This window comes from Schistocerca nitens, chromosome 8 (assembly GCF_023898315.1).
Source record: "Schistocerca nitens isolate TAMUIC-IGC-003100 chromosome 8, iqSchNite1.1, whole genome shotgun sequence".
Taxonomy (NCBI): domain Eukaryota; kingdom Metazoa; phylum Arthropoda; class Insecta; order Orthoptera; family Acrididae; genus Schistocerca; species Schistocerca nitens.
In genome coordinates, this window is record NC_064621.1 from 540,235,651 (window position 1) to 540,257,819 (window position 22,169).

A 22,169-nucleotide genomic window follows, 5' to 3' on the forward strand; every position below is an offset into this window, starting at 1 on the left:
GAATCTTTGCCCTGGTGTTTTATTGACAGTCATTCTGTTTGCTAATCTTCCCGTAAATTGGAACCTTATAAACATGAATCGTAAGTTAGTTGAAATGAATGGAATTCGTGATATAAATTCCGTGTTTTCCTTTTTGTTTCTCGGTTAATATTTCTTGTTGTGTAATGGAATTTCGATGCTTTTTCGCAAGTGCCTACCGGGGACACTGAGTGAACTGAAGAACGCTTTTGGGAAGTTTATGCTTTTGTCTTGGTTCATATTGTGTTCGTGGCTCTATAACTTCTTGCTTCCTCTTGTATCATATTCTGTATTCTCTAATTTGTTTCTTGAACTATCCCATTTTTGTTGCTAAAATAGTTCGCTCACCCAACCATTCTTTGCTTACGTAGTATCCTATGAGATAACAGACTTTTTTATGAGTTCTTGTTCTGTCTTTACTACGTCGCACAACTCACTGGTTGTGTGAAGCGCGGAACAATGCGATAAGTGCCGTTTGCAGGCTGTATTCTAGAATATTGACGTACATTAAAGAATAATCGGACATATACTTAAAATTCGAGAACATAATAGAACAATCTCGATTTTTTTCGCTTGATAAACACTTTGATACGAAAGAGACAGAGAGCGTCCTGGTGACTGTCACGGTGTGGTGGCGACCACTTCTAGCACGTTTTCATAACCACAACAACTACCACAGTACAACGACTATAGCGCAAAGCGATGAACCAGAGGCAGCACTAAACACGAAAAACTGTGATCTGAGGTGGGTAGTATTGGAGGTATTGCAACTTCACCCACAAACACTGCCTTACAAAGAGCGTGAAACACCCAAAAGACTTGATCTGATGTGAATGTAGCTTCGTACATGTACACACGGGTATGGAAATGGTTAGAGTTGAAATTCATTGCGACAGGTACAAAGGCCCCTAGTGTGGATTAGTATTGTTCGTTGGTCTGGTTGGTTTTTTGGGGGGAGGGGACCAAACAGCGAGTTGGTCGGTCCCATCGGGTTACGGAAGAATGGGGAAGGAAGTCGGCTGTGTCCATTCAAAGGAACCATCCCGGCATTTGGGAGAAGCGATTTAGGGAAATCACGGAGAGCCCAAATGAGGATGGCCGGACGCGGGTTTGAACCGTCGTCCTCCCGAACGTGGTATTGTTCGTGTTTAATGTTGCCATCTCGCCTGGTAGATCGGGCCCACTGGTTACCACACTGGACTTGCATTCGGGAGAACGACGGTTCAAACCCGCGTCCGGCAATCCATATGTGGGTTTTCCGTGATTTCCCTAAAAAGCCCTTCAAAGGACAAGGGCGATTTCCTTCCCCATCCTGCCCTAATCCGAGCGTGCGCTCCGTCTCTAATGACCTCAAAAATGGTTCAAATGGCTCTGAGCACTATGGGACTTAACATCTGAAGTCATCAGTCCCCTAGACTTAGAACTACTTAAACCTAACTAACCTAAGGACATCACACACATCCATGCCCGAGGCAGGATTCGAACCTGCGACCGTAGAAGCAGCGCGGTTCCAGACTGAAGCGCGTAGAGCCTCTCGGCCACAGCGGCCAGCTCTAATGACCTCATTGTCGACGGGACGTTAAACGTTAATCTCCTCCTCCACGCCTGGTAGGGCATATAAAAGGGCGTGAACAGCGTCAGGTGTTGAGTGATCACCGTGAAGCTCACGGAGATGCAGTGTACTCATTTGAGACAACGTTATCAGCACCTGTCTCTGTTTGAAAGTGGCCTCATTTTGGTTCTCCATTTGGCCAGCTAGCAAAATCCGTATGTAATACCCAGATTTGTGGCGCAGCTTGATGCGTCGGTGGTCCTATGTTTGACTACATGGGAACGTGCGGGCAGACATACTCTTGGTCAAGATTCCGGTTGACCACCTCAGACCACTAGGTCCAGGGAGGATTGCCGAATGTTGTACCGAGAATAAGTATTGGGCTCCCTGCAACATTCTGCGCCATCCACTCACCATTGGTCGGAGACCAACAGCGGCCGGACTAGGGAATTACCGTCCCATGCGGAGGTGGCCGTCAACACGAATGGCTGCGCTTGGAGAGCTTCCGTGTCCAGGAAGCACCTACTGCTGATGAATGGCGCCGCACTGAGTACAGAGATGAATCGCAGTTCTGCACCTCCCCTGATGACTATCGTCGGTTAGTATGGTTTCGACATGGGGAGAGAGCCCATTCTCCCGGTGTTTTGGGGAGGCACAGCGGTGTCCCTCCTAGTATCATGGGGTGGGGGGCCATCGGGTACGCCTTCAGTCACGGCTGGTAATGCATAAGGGCTTTGAGGGCACAATGGTACATCACGGACACGCTGCGTCCTCATGTGTTGCCTCTCATGTGAAAGATCGTGGTGCCACTTTTCAACAGGACAATGTTCGTTCACACATGGCACGTCGTGATACTGAGGTACTCTCGTGGCCAGCCAGATCTCCAGATTTGTCCCTGACAGAACAAGTGTAGAATCAGTTCAGACGTCAACGCCTGTATCCTGTATATTAAAAGTACCAATTATACCAGTTGCGAGCCAGGTTGCCTCAGGAGACGATACAATGGCTTGTATGACGCCCTTCCGAACCGAATCAGTCGATGCATCCGGGCTAAACTGGGAGGAACATCTTACAGACAAATGGGTTCATACTGCCAAGTTCTTTGTAAATTTGACTCGATTTTGTTAATCACTGCAATAACTTCACATACGCTCTCAACCTGTCAACCTGTGAAGTTACGTTTCGTTTCCTATATTTATACGGCCAACCACCTTAGGTAGTGAAGCTTCCTTCCCTGGCCTAGACAACAGCCACAGAAACGAGCAGAGAGGCGCGCCCCGGAAATGATATGTTACAGTGTATTAGTAACTATCCATTGCCCTGACATCACGTTGTCGAATTTCTTAACACGCTTCGTCGACTCTCGAAAACCAAATCCGTGCTATTGCAGGTGGTATCATTGGCCGTCTGCTTACGTCGCGGCCCTGCTATCAAACGCAGATATATCCAGATGTGAGATGGCACTCAAGACAAGAACTAATATTACACTTCAGTTAGTAAATGACGTCCATATCATAAAAGAAAGTGTCTAAGATGTGGTGCGTGACGCATTGACGTAAAAGAGCGATAAGAAGAGCGAATACAGAGCAATTATCTTCGAGAGTCGAATGAAACAGCGTGGCAGGATGGACCGAGCATCGAGAATGTATGCCTACAATGTGCGGAATCGGAACTTTCGGAAAGTGATGAAGTGATAGATTTTGTGTTTCAGCGAACTTAATTATTGGTGTTTGAAGTCAATCTCTGTCTTGGTGTGGCAAATGTACCTGAGCATAATAATACCGCAAACCGCTGTAAGCTGCATGACCAGGGCTACTTTGTACCTTTTATCTACATTTACAATCACATCTACATCTACATACATACTCCGCAAGCCACCGTATGGTGCGTAGAGGAGGATACTGTGTACCGCTACTAGTCATTTCCATTCCTGTTCTACTCGCAAGTAGGGCGAAGAAAAAAATGACTGTCTATATGCATCTGTACGACCCCTAATTCCTCTTAACATATCTTCGTGGTCCTTACGCGAAATGTACGACGGTCACTCCAAAAGAAATGGACACTATTTTTGTAAAAATACGGTTTTCATTCTGCATGTGTGAAAGTTTTATAGTATGTAGATACATCCTTCCCGCTTGTTTTCAAACTTAGTTCAACCTGTTCCCGTGAGTGGCGCCGTCACAGCATGTCTTCAAGATGGCTGCTGCACTTACGTTCGTCAGAAGCAACGTGCTTTCATAAAATTCCTGTGCTGTGAAAACGAGACAGTGGGAAACATCCACAAGAGGTTGAAAAAGGTGTATGGACATGCTGCTGTCGATCGCAGTACAGTGAGTCGGTGGGCAAGCAGGTTACGTGATAAAAGCGGGCACGGCAATATTGAGGATTGTCCTCGCAGCGGCAGGCCTCGTACTGCACACACTCCAGACAATGTGCAGAGAGTTAACGAATTGGTAACTGCTGACAGACGCATCACAGTGAACGAATTGTCACGCTATGTTGGGATAGGGGAAGGAAGTGTTTGCAGAATACTGAAAGTTTGGCGTTAAAAAATGTTTGTGCCAGGTGGGTTCCCAGGATGTTGACAGTGGCTCACAAAGAAACAAGAAAAACGGTATGCAGCGAACTTTTGGAACAGTACGAGAATGGTGGGGATGATTTTCTTGGAAGAATTGTGACAGGCGATGAAACATGGTTCCATCATTTTTCACCAGAGACGAAGAGGCAGTCAATGGAGTGGCATCATTCAAATTCACCCAAGAAAAAAATTCAAAACCACACCTTCTGCTGGAAAAGTTATGGCTACGGTGTTTTTCGATTCCGAAGGACTCTTGCTTGTGGACATCATGCCAAGTGGAACCACTATAAATTCTGATGCATATGTGACGACACTGAAGAAACTTCAAGCTCGACTGAGTCCTGTTCGACCACATCGGCAAAAGCAGGATGTTTTTCTGTTGCACGACAATGCACGGCCACATGTCAGTCAAAAAACCATGGAAGCGATCACAAAACTCGGATGGACAACACTGAAACACCCGCCTTACAGTCCTGACCTGGCTCCATGTGACTATCATCTCTTTGGGAAACTGAAAGACTCTTTTCGTGGAACAAGGTTTGAAGATGATGACTCCCCTGTGCACGCTGCCAAACAGAGGCACCAACAGGTTGGTCCAGAATTTAACCGTGCGGGTATACAGGCGCTGGTTCCAAGATGGCGTAAGGCAGTTGAGAGGGATGGAAATTATGTGGAGAAATGAAAATATTGTTCCTAAAGGATGTATCTACACACTGTAAAACTTTCAAACATGTAGAATAAAAGATGGATTTTTTAAAAAATAGTGTGCATGTCTTTTGGAGTGATCCTCGTATGTTGGCGGCAGCAGAATCATTTTGTAGTCGGCTTCAAATGCCGGTTATCTGACTTTCCGCGGAAAGAACGTCGTCTTCCCTCCAGGGATTCCCGTATGAGTTCACGAAGTATCTCTGTGACACTCGCGTGACCATGGAATTTATCGTTAACAAATATAGCCGCACACTTCTCAATTGCTTCGGTATCTTCCTTTAATCGGACCTGATGGGGTTCTCAAACACTCGAGCGGTGGTCAACCATGGGTCGCACCAGTGATCTCTCCCAAAATTCTCCCAATAAATCGGAGTCAACCATTGGCCTTCCTTACTATCGTCCTTACGCGCTCGTCCCATAGCTGGTAAACACTGTTTGGAATTCTAAAGTTAGCAGGAACAAAATACAGGGATATAGCCTGTACAGAACCAGAGTCGAAGAGCATTAAAGATAGGCGGTAGTTAAGAAATAGAGAGAAGATGTTGTACCCTGCTCCTAGATTATTCAATCTGTACATTGAACAAGCTGTAAAGGAAACTAAGGCCAAGTTTGGAAAGGGATTAAACTTCGGGAAAAATAAATAAAAAAAAGTTAAGATTTGCTTACGACATTGATTTTCTGTCACAGACAGAAAAGGTCTTGGAAGCAACCAAAGTTAAACAAGTGACACGGAGTGTAGTGGAATTAAATCGGGAGATGCTGAGGGAATAGGTAGATAAAAGAGACGTTGAGGTAGTAAATGACTTACGCTGTTTGGGCAGCAAAATAACTGACGAAAGCAGAAATAGAGGGCGGATGTAAACTGTAGACTGGCAAAAGCAAAAGAAGCTTTTTCTGAAAAAGAGAACTGTGTTGACACCTAATCTAAAGTTAATCGTTAGGAAGCTTTCTCTGGAACTATTTGGAGAGAGTAGCCCTCAACAGAAATGAAACATGGGCGGTAAATGGTAAAAACAGAAGCTGAACAGAAGCTTTTGAAGTACAGTGCTGTAGAAGTACGGTGAAGATTAGATAGGCTAGTGTGGAATGCTCAACAAACAATCTTCGGACTACAGACTAGAACAACAACAACACATTGTACTTTTGTTCTTTTCGTGGGATATGCGACGGAGACCATGAGATCTTGAAATTCTAATGACTGAGGAAATACGTTTTAATTGAGAATTACGCAAATATTCTAATTAGTAGACTACTGCAGTTACAAATAATGTCTTATACCTGTGCAGGTCTTGTGGGCCACCCCCACCTGCAGCTGTACTGAACAGACTGACAATGAAGTGAGTTAATATTGCGTTGTCATCCAATTCTGATCTGATATATATATATATATCAAAAACAACGAAATTGCATGGGGCATGGGGCGAAGTCGTAGAATGTGTAAGGGCTTCCCACGGAAACCTTTGCAGCGCACTAGATACAACCTTGGCAAAATGTGAGCGGGTATTTTGTAAGCAGGTAGTTTCGACCATTCTGCGGAAGTTTCGCTGTTAAGTCCTTACATATCCTCCATAAAGTTCTGATCCCTCCCCATGCGATTTCCATATTTTTGGAGCGCTGGAGAAAGACATTCCCGGCAGTCGCTTTGCTTCGGATGAAAAGGTGCACACCCAGCTAAAATTATGCTTCTGTAGGCAACCGCAAGAATTTTTCCATGAAGGCATTGACCATCTTGTCTCCCAGTGGTATAAATATATTAACAGTTATCACGATTACTTGTGAAATAAGAAAAAGTTTACTTACTTCATTTTCATCTGTCTCGCTTTCATTTAACTACCCATTACATAAGAAGTGAGTCGTTATAATAATTCAGTAACTCGATATTCATCGTGAAACTCGTCAATACTGTAATCTCGCGCTCCTGTTAAAAACTGCTATCTGGAAAGAGATTTGGCAGTCTATCTTCGAAGAGTTAAGTATATAGATGTTCAAGAGTGTTGTTGGTCGGTAGCTGAGAGGCCAGCGATAAGAAATGACACAGTACCCTATGGTCTCCAGAGATTAATTTTTATCCTTCATCTTCTTCAATTGCATCGATTCTTTTTCCCTCGTAACCTACTTACGGAACAATTAAATCAGCTATTTCCTCTCTTCCTAATGTGTGCACTAATGTTTCAACTTTGTCGATCATTCCCTCACCGCGCAAAATTGCAAAGTAGTAAAACAATGGATGGCGTTGGAGAGAAATCTCCGCAAGTAGAAGTAACTTCGGGCATACCGTACGGGAGTGCTGTAGGACCATTAGTGCTCACAACAGACATTCACTGAGGTGTCAGAAGTTATGCGGTAGCGATATGCACTATACAGATGGCGATAGTATCACGTACGCGAGGTATAAAAGGGCAGTGAATTGGAGGAGCTGTCATTTGTTCTCTGTGTATTACTCTGTAACGAGCTATGGGTGACCAGGGTTGCCTCATACTGAAAGACTCAGACAGTATCCCTGAACAACCTCTGAGAAAAAAAAGAGGAATCGCAGTGCTGGAGAACTGTAACGAAAAGGCGGACGTCCAGAAAAGGATCGAGACTTGGTGCATGGATTGGCAGTCGACCTTACACATAAACAGGTGTAATGTATTTCGCATAAACAGCCTCGTTATTGCACGATTACACGATTGCCGAACAATCAAAGGTAGCAGTCGCTCCCATTACACAGTCATCGACTATGCGTACGGAGCGATTTAAAGTGGATCGATCACATAAACATAATCTTAGAAAAGGCAAGTACCTGACTCAAGAGTCATTAGAAGAAACCTCAGCAAGTATTGTCCACTCACGAAGGAGGTAGCATACGAAACCCTCGATCAACTGAAAATTTTCGCGCCTACCCTTACCACGTAGGACTGATAGATGATACAGGGAAGATCCAAAGAACATCAGCAGGTTCGTTACGGGTTCGTAATAAACGCGGAAGCGTCACGGCGCTGCAAGAGAAGAGATGTGCTTCACGATGTAGGTTACTGTGGTAAATCTGAGAGCGTCGTTGCTAGAAGAATCAACGAACATAATACTTCTTCTTACATCCATCTCACGAAAACGGCATGATGATATTAGAGACATTCAAGCTGAAGTGCAGGCCTACCAGCAGACATAATTCCCAAGCACCACTAGTGGAAAAGAAAGGTAGTAAATCACAGAAGTGTTTCCGCATCTCGTGACGACCTACCCTACATAACGAAGAGATAACACCGTCTCCGTACCTGAAGTCGGTAACGCACAAGCGGGTTTCGAATCCTGGTGGTGGCAGATGTTTTCATCTGGTGGTGGCAGATGTTTTCATCGCCAGTATTTGGCCGGCAGTGAGATGAAAAGATACCTCGAGACTAATGAAAATTTGTGACAAACCAGGACGCCAACACACATCCCTTTGTCTTTGCGAGCAGTTTATTCAACCGTTAGGCTTTGTGAGTACACCCCCTAGGCTTCACTCAAGCTGTCAGGTCACTCGTCTTCCTAATGTTACTTCCGAACAATCGCAGATGGGTCTACATTCCGGAAGAGAGCCACCAGACACCTCTAACAATCTATTGCACATTTACAAATGAGATCACCACGAAGGCCCCCTCGGAAGATTGAGCGAAACTGGCTTACGACAGTTGTCCCACATGGGCCTTTTATACATCTTGCTAGAATGTCGGTGATTGTTAAAACAAAAAATTAATGAAGAACAATGAATTTTGACATATATTAAAATAGAAAATAACATAGTATAAATCGTAAAATAAAATGACATTACGAAGTATAGGTATCTTGTTACACAACAGTTTCATTCACAGTGAAAATAGGCATATATACAAATATAACAATACATATTGCATTTTAGTGGATTACATGAAAAGAAACGAATATAGTTTCTTCCTAGGATGTTCCCTAGCTTCAATAAAATTGTACTTAATTTTGACAATAACAGTCTGTTTTTCGAAAGCCTGGAAGTTCCTTGAAGTAGTTTGTTTATATTATTTGCAATTATCGTTGCTGTTAATGACAATAATTACATCTCATACAGACAGGATAATGCTTTGCAATTACATAGTGAGACTCATATTTTAAATTAATACTGTTTTTAATTTCAAATAACATCAGATTTAAAATATATGCAATGATCTTAATGGTATTATAGTGATTTTAACTATAGACTACAGTTTCAAATGTTCCTACCAAATACAGTGTCCACTTGAGGCACAAGGAATACTTTGTACAGGTTTATTTCATCATAACAGTTCCCAAGGTACAAAGGTGTGATTGGAAAGTTTTAAGAATGGGCTTGTAATTCTACAATGCTGGTCCTTACATGCTACTGTGATGCATCTCCTTCAAAATAGTCCCCTTCTGAATGAACACACCGACCCCAACGGTGTTTCCACTTTTGGAAACATTTCTGTATTTTTTTTTTTCCAGGAGTGTGTTAAGGGCGCTCTCCGTATTTGCCTGGATGTCTTCAGTCGAATCAAATTGTTTCCCTTTCAGTGAAAATTTCAGTTTAGGAAACAGGGGCCGAATCAGGGGAATATGGCGGTTGTGGAAGCACAGGAATTTTGAATTTGGTCAAAAATTCGACGATGGAGAAGCCACGATGAGCCGGAGCATTGTCATGATGTATCATCCGACTCTTGTCCTTCCACAATGCAGGACTTTTCTTCCGCGCCTTTTCGTCCAAATGGTCAATGACACATTTGTAATATTCCTAGTTAATTGCCTGTCCTCCAGGGGTAAATTCATGATGCACAATACCGGTAGAGTCGAAAAAATTCACCAACATTGTCTTCACCTTCGACCGACTTTGCGGTGCTTTTTTCGGTCGTGGTGAACCTGAAGTCTTCCTCTGTGAAGACTGCACTTTGGTTTCAGGATCATATCCATATACCCACGATTCGTCACCTGTAATTACTCTATTTAACAAAACTGGGTCATTTTTAGTCCGATTAATCAGTTCTTGGCACACTTCAAGTCAGTATTGTCTCTGGTCACTTGACAACACTTTTGGAATGAATTTTGCGGACATGTTCAGATCTTCAGATAAAATTGACTGAACTGCATAGAAACTTAAATTAGGTTCATCAGCCCTAATTGTAAGTCTACAGTCAGAGCACACTAAGTCGCGAACTTTCACAACATTTTCATTTGTTTCTGACGTGAAGGACAGCCGGACTGTAGTTCATCTTCAAATGATTCATGGTCATTTTTAAATCTGTTGAACCAGACAAAAACATTTGACTGGGTCATACAATTATCTCCAAAAGCTGTTTTTAATAATTCATAAGTCTCAGAAGCTAATTTCCCGGTTTTAAAACAAAATTTCAAACGAACTCGTTGCTCCATTTTTACATCCATTTTCACGCAGACAGAATCCGGCAACAAGCCCTAACAACTCGCACTCAACCAGCTGCCACAACGAACTGAATAAAGGAAATGCAGTTTCCTAACAGAGGGCGTTCAAGGACAAATCAATGACTCACTCCCCGCCCTCCGTGTACCTGCCCACCAAACCAGTGAGTAGTAGCGGGTCCATTCTTAAAAAGTTCCAATCACACCTCGTAGTATCGACTATATTGCCCTTATTTGGCTATGCTTAGGATTGCTGTTGACGTGTTATTAGCTTTTCAATTAATTAATGCGAATAAGAATCTGGTGGTAACTAACGTTAAAGAAGAGTAAAGGTCCTATCTGTTACGTTTCATCACTGAGTGCAAATTACCCAGACTCTATTCACCTAGTATTTGAGAATAACAGCACTTAGGGACTTCCCACAAACTTTACATATTATTTTAAACTTTTTCGAAACTTTCTCTCGGTGACACCCCACACAATATAGTGGGAGGAAAAATGATTGTCACTTATTACATTTTCGCTGTGCATGCAGTAAAACATCATCATCACTCATGACGTTTTAGGTTATTACTTCTTTATTACTAACTCTATTCGCAACACATTTCGCAAACAGTATCCACATATAGCACGGAATATACCTGCAAAATAACGTCATTTTATGAGGCGTAAAGGAAGAGATATGACCTCATAAACACTGAGATGTGTGAAAAACTATGTTAGCTTAAAATTGAGCGTAAATTACCCAGACTACACTCAACCGTGTTTGACAACACTAGAGGTAGTTACTGTTACTGTTAGACAGCCTATTAGGTGCTGGTTCAAAAAAAAAAAAAATATTTCAGTTTATGGTGGAGGAGGTACTTACTGTTCGTAAACAGTGGTTTCTCCTTGATGTCCGCATAACGCTAATAAGAGTCAACTGTGACGGTTAGTTTTAGTGATTAATGTCCCTTACGTTGACAGATAAATTAAGTTGAGTAGCATATGTTAGTGGTTAAATTAATGAAATAAAATGGTATTAGACGTTACATACAAATGTTATAAAACAGACGGATGGCAACTGTAATAGGTTTAAAAATTTGTGAAGGTAATTCAGTTCATTAAGTGCTACGGACCATGCACCACCTAAAACTACCCCTGTACTAAACGGAAGTCAAACAACATCGAACCATTTTCACGTTGGGCTCTCTGTGGCACCTGTCACGGGTGTAATCTTTGTTTTTTTTGTTTTTTTGCAAAAACTAACTGTTTATTACCCTAAAAATACCAGTGCATTCACAACACGCAGCATACGTATTTCGTCATTTAAATTACTCAAAAACTATTGATAAATATAACATCACCATTCATATTGAGACCTTGTACTGCTGCCATCACATGCCCCAACTGATATCAGCACTTGTGCACTGTTTTTGCTAATTGTCCATTAGAATTTTCGTCTTGACTGCTCTGTGTTTGTGTCATCAGTTTCTTCCTCTGCAACCTCTTCTGGGTTGTCTCGGTTCAGCGTGTACTGTTAGAAAACACGGTCACTTGGCCTTTACTAACTGCAGTGAAAGACATTTCAGAACTATCAATGCAACTGTGCATGTGATAACACATTTTAACTTAGAAGAGTGATCAATCACAGCTATGTCGCCCATCTCAGATGCTTCATCTGTTTTCCCATGCAGCGTGCGTTTGTAGATATTGCGTCCATTACCAGGGGCAAAAGCACCAAATTCATTGGAGGAAGCCGACCAGACAGAAATTGCAATAACAACTTTCACATACCTCTATTCTTTTTTCCCCTTTCTTTCATCTCATATTTTCATTATTTCCAGTGCTGACATATAATATGCATACTTTTGCCTAAATTTAGCGCCTTTCGTTAGTAGTTGTGCCTGGTTTGCCCGGATACGATCGCTCTTCCCGGTAATGAAATGTCGTGTGGCTAGGGCCTTCCGTCCGGTAGACCGTTCGCCTGGTGCAGGTCTTTCGAATTGACGCCACTTCGGCGACCTGCGCGTCGATGGGGATGAAATGATGATGATTAGGAGAACACAACACCCAGTCCCTGAGCGGAGAAAATCTCCGACCCAGCCGGGAATCGAACCCGGGACCTTAGGATTGACATTCCGTCACGCTGACCACTCAGCTACCGGGGCCGGACGCTCCTCCCGGGCACTAGCTACGTAATGCAGAGTACGTCCTACCAACCATGTCCAGGCATTTTTCTTGGTTGTGGGATGTACTACCTGGCTGTTTTGCCAATGAACGCTGCATTCCCTCTACACCATTCTCATATGACGTTGTTCTTTCCACAGACGTTTCTATGTGGCAGGGTGTCGATGAGTTAACATTGCCTGCATTTGTCAATTTTAGATAAATGTATTTTGTCAAGTGTTCGGTAGTATTGTTTCATTAATCATGTTGTACCAGGTTGACCTTAGTCGGTTCCTGGACGTTACTCCAGGTTATATTGCAGTCCTTAGAGGAGTACTGTACTTTCATATCGTTGACTCTTCCGTTACGGTTCATTAGCGAGTGTAGCTGGGTGCTGGTTTCTTCTCCCAATGTGCATGTGACACCGTGGACTTTCCGACCACGACGTTGCCGACCCTTTTGAAAGTGCTTCAGGTACTGTGGCACTTCCTGCCACACAGTTTCGCACCCTAGTATTCCCGACCAGAGTCGCCCCCAATTTTGCAGCTTCCTTTGATGCAATAACAGAGAGATCCATCATCATAGGTGCTCGTTTCACTCGCGGCAATATACGCATTACCCTTAGGTTCCCGTTTAACAACATCCTCGGAAACCGCGACATATTCGGATATGAACAGCGAAGTATTTCTGACAAGGAAAAGTATAAATGTCATTGCTGCGGGCGAGACGAATATCAAAATTTTCAAAATCTTATAGTGCTAAGTGACTGTAGAAGTGCGTAAAAATAATGGAAATATCGCAGCAAATGGAATCAAGCAAAAAATACGTGACATATTTGGAGTAAAATAGGGATTCCGAATGTTATGCATGAACTGGATAATTTGGATTAAGGCTCATGCTGAAGTCCAACAGAGTCGAGCTAAATTAAAAAAAAAAAAAAAAAAAAAAACGACTCAAACATGTACTCTGTGAATAGCCAGTCCTAAGTATTGGGTATAAATATCTACGGAGGGATCATTCTGAGAGGAACAACGAATTCTGTCCGCATCATCTAGTGCAGCTCAAATCAAGTGATTTTTGGACGGCGCATCTTAGCCCGTATAGCGGTTAGCGTATTTTTTTGAGTGTTATTACTTTGATTCTACAGATGGATGACATTCAGAAGTACCGTGAAACTTCGTATACGCGTTTTACTGACATCTTAGCAATTCGATACTAGGAACTGAGGTTGGCTTAAAAATGTGAAGAGTGATGGTACTGTGCTTTTTCGCCACAGTATCATACCTCAGATTCTACTCTATTTACGTTTTTTCGGTAACGGGCTAAGAAGTGACAGCCAACAATTTTTTTACGACTTCTGTTGCATTTATTCACATTGTCGAATCTCTGTTATGATTAATTACCTTACAACGACACTGTAGACGGCGCCGCATTGTCACAATAAAACAACGCATTTGGAACTATGAAGCTGTTACAGTCAATGCGGTAAGCTATTTATAGTAATTATTTTCTATTTTTCTTTATTTACCCTTCTGCTTTTTATATGCAAGTAAACTATCTATAATATTTTTTTCGTCGTTTCATCAGAAAAGTAAAACCATACACTATGCACAAAAAATAAAAGAATACAAGATCAGTGCGCGAATATTGGAGGAATAAAAGAAGTAACAGATAACAATATTTTTACGCTTTTTATTGCACTAATTCATATTGCCAAATCTGACCTAATTAATTATGTTACAATGACACTGTATAGGAAACTGTCCAATGCTGAACTACTTTGATAACCGCAGGGTTTCAGAACTTACGTAGACTGGAGTAAATTAATCAGACTGTCATGCATAAATTTTGTTTGCATGTGAACATAGCACCAGTATGTAAACACTGTCACTTTGGCTCAAATGGCTCTGAGCACTATGGGACTCAACTGCTGAGGTCATTAGTCCCCTAGAACTTAGAACGAGTTAAACCTACCTAACCTAAGGACATCACAAACATCCATGCCCGAGGCAGGATTCGAACCTGCGACCGTAGCGGTCTTGCGGTTCCAGACTGCAGCGCCTTTAACCGCACGGCCACTTCGGCCGGCACTGTCACTTTACTCGAACACACTTGCAGATTTATCTACCACCTGTCTCCTAAACATACGGCTATAAAATCACAGAAATTGTCCCTGCAATGCAAGACTGTATGTAATTCAACCTACAAAGTGCCTCATATCAATATAACATTGACAATTATACATTTGTTGCACATACCTATGGAAAGTAACTGGTCCTCCTTTCACACATTTCTCTTTATATATGTAGCAAAGACAAAACTGCACCGTAGTTGTGAGTAAAACTCAAGCGTGAAGAACGTATATAAAACAAGGCGAATACATGTAATATTCAAATTTCGCTGTTTTCGCAAATTGTAAACAAGCAGCGTTGTCCCAAAGGCATGTGACTACCCCAGTTTGATGTTGAGAACGTGCGCAGCAGGCCATGCGCACTCCATCGATAAATCAACCCTATCGTCCTAAGCCTGGATAAATCATGAAAGGTTATTCTTAGCACGAAACGGTCAGAAAACACATGGCTAACAACAACCAGTTTTGCACCGTGGTGATCCTACCAGAGCCTCCCCACTGTTGTGGCTTCCTTTGAAGAGGGGAAAAGCCACGGCCAAACTTCCTAAAATTTTTGTGGTTGGAAACAACACGTTGACGTCATGGGTCGCAAAGTCTGTTGTCGGAAAGTCCACGACACCGTCTTTGTTTCCCCCGGAGGTAACATTCGTCCAGTAGAAACATCCTGATGTGGTTCGCCGAGTGGTGTATCCGAACTCAATAATCGGGCCGCGTAAGCGTTAGTGGAAGGTGGTAATGCTAGCGTGTTAGCGTCTCCTCCGCTGCGACTCCCGTTATGCAAAGTACGCAGAGCACTTGGCGTCCCGCTTAACAGCAAGGAGCCAATGGCAGCGAGCAGCTTCCGGCAGCAGCGCGGCTGGCGCCAAATTATCGCGCTCCTCAGATGTGGAAACGCGGTTCGGAGATCTCGCAGACTAAACATCGTTTTACACGAGGGACTTCCTGCTCAAAATGTAATAGTCGTGGTGGTTGCACATCTCGTGCCTACGTGTGGATCATTGTGTCACGAGCGGGCCAGTGACTCTACCGAGTGTGGAGTCCTAAGCTCCTGAGTATACTGAAGACAGCGCATGCGCAGAAAGAGGGGGCCGTGACGTCGTCCGCCGATGCGCACACTCCTCTTGTAGCAGTGGAACTTGTGCTTTCGTGTCTTCTCAATCTTTATTTTGTTGTCTGTTTGCACGAAGACCTGGTATTTTTCCTACTAGTGTTTTTTCGCAACAAATGTCTGAAAACAGAAAGGTACCTGCGTTTTACAATACCTGGACAAAAAAGTCTACATTGTGCAAGAATAAGATCGTAAATAAGTGCAACAGATTTTTTGAAAGTTGTTTCAACATTCAAAAAACGAGCACTGTCAAAAGAGATAAATAGTTTAGGATGTCATTTGACATATATAAAGAAACAAGACACAGACGATAAGGCAGTAAGGTGCTGTTTATTGCCTTCTAACTATAGTTTACTGTGTTTGGATGTATATATTCTCTCTAGCAATAAATATTTACGTTCTGTAATGTTTGACTACACTTCTCCTATTCATCTAGTTTTTAGCAGTGTGGAAAATTTATCATACGAGCCTTGTCAAACATATCTACCATGAATTTTGCCTTGTTCACTAGTAAACACTATTGTCATTGCTAGTTCCTTAATTCAGTTACTTTTTGTGCCTCATTACCTCACTTTCAAATTTCGGGTGCTGAAATTCACACCAAAAGGTCTCACAACCGACCACTCCAAATCGGAGTTCTTTATCGCAATTTCGAGAATTTTTTTTTTTTTTTTTTTTTTTTTGTTGGGATGTGGACTTTTGGAGAAACTGAAACATTGGGGAAATTTGCTGGGAAGAAAGTTCGGTACCGGGGAAATTGGGGAAGTTTTTCTATCTGCCTAGTCTTACTGCTAATCTCATCTCAGATATTTTAGTTCAAAAATTGTTCAAAGGTGTGTGAAATCTTATGGGACTTAACTGCTAAGGTCATCAGTCCCTAAGCTTACACACTACTTAACCTAAATTATCCTAAGGACAAACACACAAACCCATGCCCGAGGGAGGACTCGAACCTCCGCCGGGATCAGCCGCACAGTCCATGACTGTAGCGCCCAAGACCGCTCGGCTAATCCCGCGCGGCGATATTGTAGTTCAAACAACACGTACTTAGTTTTCTAGATATTCACTAGATGACACTCTCTCTTCAGATCAATCGATACATCTTTCCTTTAGTGGGAGACGTTAGATCCGTCGCGGTGATACTTCTCTGTGACATCATTATGACGGGTACATACCCAACTTGCACAGTTTGGCATATCTGTTGACTTTCGTGGTCGTATTGAGTGTTGAGGAGACGCCATTCTGAATTTCTTCGATTTACTATAAGCTTGTACTTATTGGGTTTTATGTTATAACGTACGTCGTATGAATATATGCTGTTTAAAATATTGAGTAACTCTCGAAAATGCGCCGGTATTGGTATGATTTGTTATACTTAAATATAAGGCAATGACAGATCGGAGGTTAAAAGCCTTCAGGAGCAGTAAGTGAAAAACGCAGGCACGAACTTTGGGTGCTTACAGTAGCGTAATGGATAGAATTGTCGAGTTGCGAAGAGGTGTTGCGCTGACGGTAAATCAGCAGAATAATGAAAAAAGCATGAAGAAAGTAAGTGTTGTGCTCCTAGAACAGGAATCCTGTTTTTCTTGTCGCCCTTTTCTTTTTATGTACTCGATACGATACTCTGTCCGAAGAGGCCTTGAAGGCCCAACGGTACCGACCGACCGCCGTCTCATCCTCAACCCACAGACTCGGATATGGATACGGAGGGGCATGTGGTCAGCACACCGCTATCTCAGCCATTATCAGTTTTCGTGACCGGAGCCGCTACTTCCTCATCAAGCAGTTCCTCAACAGGCTTCACAGACGGCCTGTGTAGCCGAGCGGTTCTAGGCGCTTCAGTCTGGAACCGCGCGACCGCTACGGTCGCAGGTTCGAATCCTGCCTCGGGCATGGATGTGTGAGATGTCCTTAGGTTAGTTAGGTTTAAGTAGTTCTAAGTTCGAGGGGACTGATGACCTCAGATGTTAAGTCCCATAGTCCTCAGAGCCATTTGAACAGGCTTCACAAGCGCTGAATGCACTCCACTTGCCAACAGCTCACGGAAGACCGGATGGTCACCATCCCAGTGCTAGCCAAGCCCGACAACGTTTAACTTTGGTGATGACAGGAACTGGTGTTATTGCTGCGGCAGGGCCGTTCGCTTTTGTTTTCATAGACTAATTAAAAATATTAGTTTATGTACTATAATATTTTGATATGTTCGATAATTTTACAGCCCTGAACACATAATTCCACCTCTTGAGGTTGCCAACTCTGATAATTAATAGTGGTTTAAAAGGAATAGGTATGTTTAAGATATTTGGGGAAAACTTGCCGCCGGCCGCGGTGGCCGAGCGGTTCTAGGCGCTTCAGTCCGGAACCGCGCGACTGCAACGGTCGCAGGTTCGAATCCTGCCTCGGGCATGGATGTGTGTGATGTCCTTAGGTTAGTTAGGTTTAAGTAGTTCTAAGTTCTAGGGGACTGATGACCTCAGATGTAAAGTCCCATAGTGCTCAGAGCCATTTGAACCATTTGAAAACTTGCCGATGTGGTAACCTTTAGGGAATATTTTTTTTTTTGTCTGCTATGCTGGAATTCCTAAAACTCGATCTGGAAACGCTGCTCATAACACAAGCAATTTCAGCGACAAAATTGACCACTCGTGACAGGCGAGGCTGTCCAGAAATTAAACGCCAGCGACGCTGCAGTGGACTCACTTAACACTAGTAATCGAATGAGAGAAGAAAGTCACTCCTGTGAAAGGGGCGTAAAACTCTGTAGCTCTACTCTAGGGTGAGGGGGGATGCTGGACCGGCGGTGCGATTTCCAAACCGGGGGGCACGACTTGAGCCGCAGTACACCGTGCCGGAGAAAGGCGAAGGCGCTCTCTGCCACACACCTCCCCTTTGTGATGTAATTGTCCTAAAATCATTTAATGATGATCAAATTCATTATTATAATAAAGCATCTATATGACATTCCTTTCATTTATTTATTTATTGCAGAGGTGATGATGGAGTGATTATCTCTTCTCCTTTTATATTAAACTAAACCTCCCAAACCCACAAAAAAACAGAGAATCAGTTTACTAATCAGAATCTGTACTGTCCTCTTTTCTTTCACAATTAATATGGTGTCAGTGATGTGCTATAATTTGTTACCCCTTGAAATATACTTGTACGTGCCACGTGGTTTCGGTACGATATTCCGAGCTTCGGTGAGTAGTTTAAGTTCCGGTGACGAGTTTACAAATTTAAACTGATTACTGGGCAAATTGGCTTCCGTATTTATCAGTTATAACAAGTGAATTCAACAAAGCTGTTAATAGCAGTTTGTATACTATGCCGCAACCATCTTAAAAAAAAAAAAAAAACTTCTGAATATCGTGCCATCCTGCAGTACCTGGCTCTTACTTGGCATGGGTAATTATTATTTTGCTGCAACTACAGGCCTATTGGGCACTGGAGGCGACACAGTATGTCGAGTATAGACTCCTTGTGCTAGCCCACGTGGGCTAGTAACAAGGATCTCACAGCAGATGCGCCAAGGAAATCAAATACTCTTTTAGTAGTGGTGGGGCCCGAGGATGGTGGTAATGTGCCGCCGAAGCTAGTGGTGTGATAGAATAAAGACATTCTCCAAGATACAGCTGTGGTGGTACTTTTTGTCATATATAAGTTTCTAGCAAAATGGCTCTGAGCACTATGGGACTTAACTGCTGTGGTCATCAGTCCCCTAGAACTTAGAACTACTTAAACCTAACTAACTTAAGGACATCACACACATCCATGCCCGAGGCAGGATTCGAACCTGCGAGCGTAGCGGTGACGCGGCTCCAGACTGTAGCGCCTAGAACCGCACGGCCACTCCAGCCGGCTAAGTTTCTAGAATTTGTAGACTTTGAGAAAGCTTTTGACAATGTTGACTGGAATACTCTCTTTCAAATTCTAGAGGTGGCAGGGGTAAAATACAGGGAGCGAAAGGCTATTTACAATTTGTACAGAAACCAGATGGCAGTTATAAGAGTCGAGGGACATGAAAGGGAAGCAGTGGTTGGGAAGGGATTGAGACAGGGTTGTAGCCTCTCTTTCATGTTATTCAATCTGTATATTGAGCAAGCAGTAAAGGAAACAAAAGAAAAATTCAGAGTAGGTATCAAAATTCATGGAGAAGAAATAAAAACTTTGAGGTTCGCCGATGACATTGTAATTCTGTCAGAGCCAGCAAAGGACTTGCAAGAGCAGTTGAACGGAATGGACAGTGTCTTGAAAGGAGGGTATAAGATGAACATCAACAAAAGCAAAACGAGGATAATGGAATGTAGTCGAATTAAGTCGGGTGATGCCGAGGGAATTAGATAAGGATAAAAATGGTTCAAATGGCTCTGAGCACTATGGGACTCAACTGCTGTGGTCATTAGTCCCCTAGAACTTAGAACTACTTAAACCTAACTAACCTAAGGACATCACACACACCCATGCCCGAGGCAGGATTCGAACCTGCGACCGTAGCAGCAGCGCGGCTCCGGACTGGAGCGCCTAGAACCGCACGGCCACCGCGGCCGGCAGATAAGGATACGAGACGCATAAAGTAGTAAAGGAGTTTTTCTTTTTGGGGGGCAAAATAACTGATGATGGTCGAAGTAGAGAGGATATAAAATGTAGACTGGCAATGGCAAGGAAAGCGTTTCTGAAGAAGAGAAATTTGTTAACATCGAGTACAGATTGAAGTGTCAGGAAGTCGTTTCTGAAAGTATTTGTATGGAGTGTAGCCATGTATGGAAATGAAACATGGACGATAAATAGTTTGGACAAGAAGAGAATAGAAGCTTTCGCAATGTGGTGTTACAGAAGAATGCTGAAGATTATATGGGTAGATCACATAACTAATGAGGAGGTATTGAATAGAATTGGGGAGAAGAGGAGTTTGTGGCACAACTTGACTAGAAGAAGGGATCGGTTGGTAGGACATGTTCTGAGGCATCAAGGTATCACCAATTTAGTATGGGAGGGCAGCGTGGAGGGTAAAAATCGTAGAGGGAGACCAAGAGATGAATAAACTAAGCAGATTCAGAAGGATGTAGGTTGCAGTAGGTACTGGGAGATGAAGAAGCTGGCACAGGATTGAGTAGCATGGAGAGCTGCATCAAACCAGTCTCTGAACTGAAGACGACAACTACAACTTCATCAATGATATGCTATAATTTGTTGCACCTTGAAATATGCTTGTACGTGCCACGTGGCTTCGATACGATATTCCCAGCTTCAGTGACTAGTTTAATTTCCCGTGACGAGTTTACAAGTATAAACTGATTACTGAGCAAATCGGCTTCGCATCTATCAGTTATAACAAGTGAATTCAACACTGCTGTTAACAGCAGTTTGGATACTATGCCACAACCTTCTAAAAAAATTTAAAAAATAAGCAGTTTGGAGTATCGTGCCATCCTGCATTACCTGGCTCTTACTTGGCATGGGAGGTCCCTCGTTCATGCAATAAGATGGATATCCACCGATTCCTTGGTTTTCTTTTGTATTTCTTTAGCCTACTGTCTCATTACCTTATCTAATGCCAAATCGAAGACAATCGGCGAGAGCCCATCGTCCTACCGAACTTCTATGTTAATTCTGAAGGATTCTGAAATTTCTTCTACGGATTTAACTTTTTAAATCGCCTCTGTGTCTTCCAGCTCTGTAATCGACGAAACTGTTGTACGTAACGTTGTTCTGGTGTGCCGCAGCGATGGAGGGCGAGTGCTGGCCGCTTGCTGCGGGGTCCCGGCGTACGACGCGGCCGCAGCCCACATCTGCGGGGTCGGCGTCAGTGTCGATGGGGTCGCCGGTGCTGGTGAAGGACGAGCCGCTGAGCGAGCCGCCGTCGCCCTCCGACTCGTGCCCGCTGTCGCCGGGCTCCTCCGACCAGGACGTCGATGTCGACGTCGACGTGGACGTCGACATGGAGGCGGAGCAGGAGGCGGAGGCGGAGGCGGAGCACGTGCCCCAGCAGGCCACCGCCGCCCCCGCGGTGCGCGACCACCAGCAACAGCAGCCCCAGAGCACCGCCGTGCGGAGGGAGATAAAGGCCGAGGGTGTACGGGTGAGCGCTCGCCAGCACTGCGTCGTCACACAGAGGAACAGGGGGAGGGTAGGGGCAGTGGGTTCATGAGGAGGTAGGGTATTGGCACAGTCTAACAGTCGCGACACTCACTGCTGTAAAAGTTGTTACCGTTTGACAGATGGAGCTACACTAGCGCTCCAAGCGGCAAGTAAGGTGAACGTCAGACACGTCGTAAGCATGCTGTTTGTTTTGCAACCATTTCCTAAGTAATTTACGAAATATTTGAGTTATTTTCTTGCCTCCAAGGGTTTGTGTAGTATCAGAAGGCATATATGTTTCTAAAAATTATTCTAAAATAAGCGCAAGTATGGACAAAAACCGTGAATCGGGTGGCAAGTTACAACACATTCGTGAAGAAAAACTTGTGACGTTGGATAGAACTGCAGCTCACCACGTTGATACCAATATAAACACACAGATTCACATGTAAGAAGCACAGACATG

General features: G+C 43.5%; 1 protein-coding gene across 1 annotated transcript in view; it reads left to right on the plus strand.

Annotated features, from left to right (window-relative positions):
- The window catches only part of LOC126199662 (cyclic AMP response element-binding protein A-like), a 160,582-nt gene that overhangs the window by 105,968 nt on the left and 32,445 nt on the right, over positions 1-22,169 (plus strand). Inside the window, exon 3 of the mRNA XM_049936591.1 lies at positions 21,349-21,704. Coding sequence (XP_049792548.1) covers positions 21,349-21,704 — 356 coding nt within the window. The remainder of the gene's footprint in view (positions 1-21,348; positions 21,705-22,169) is intronic.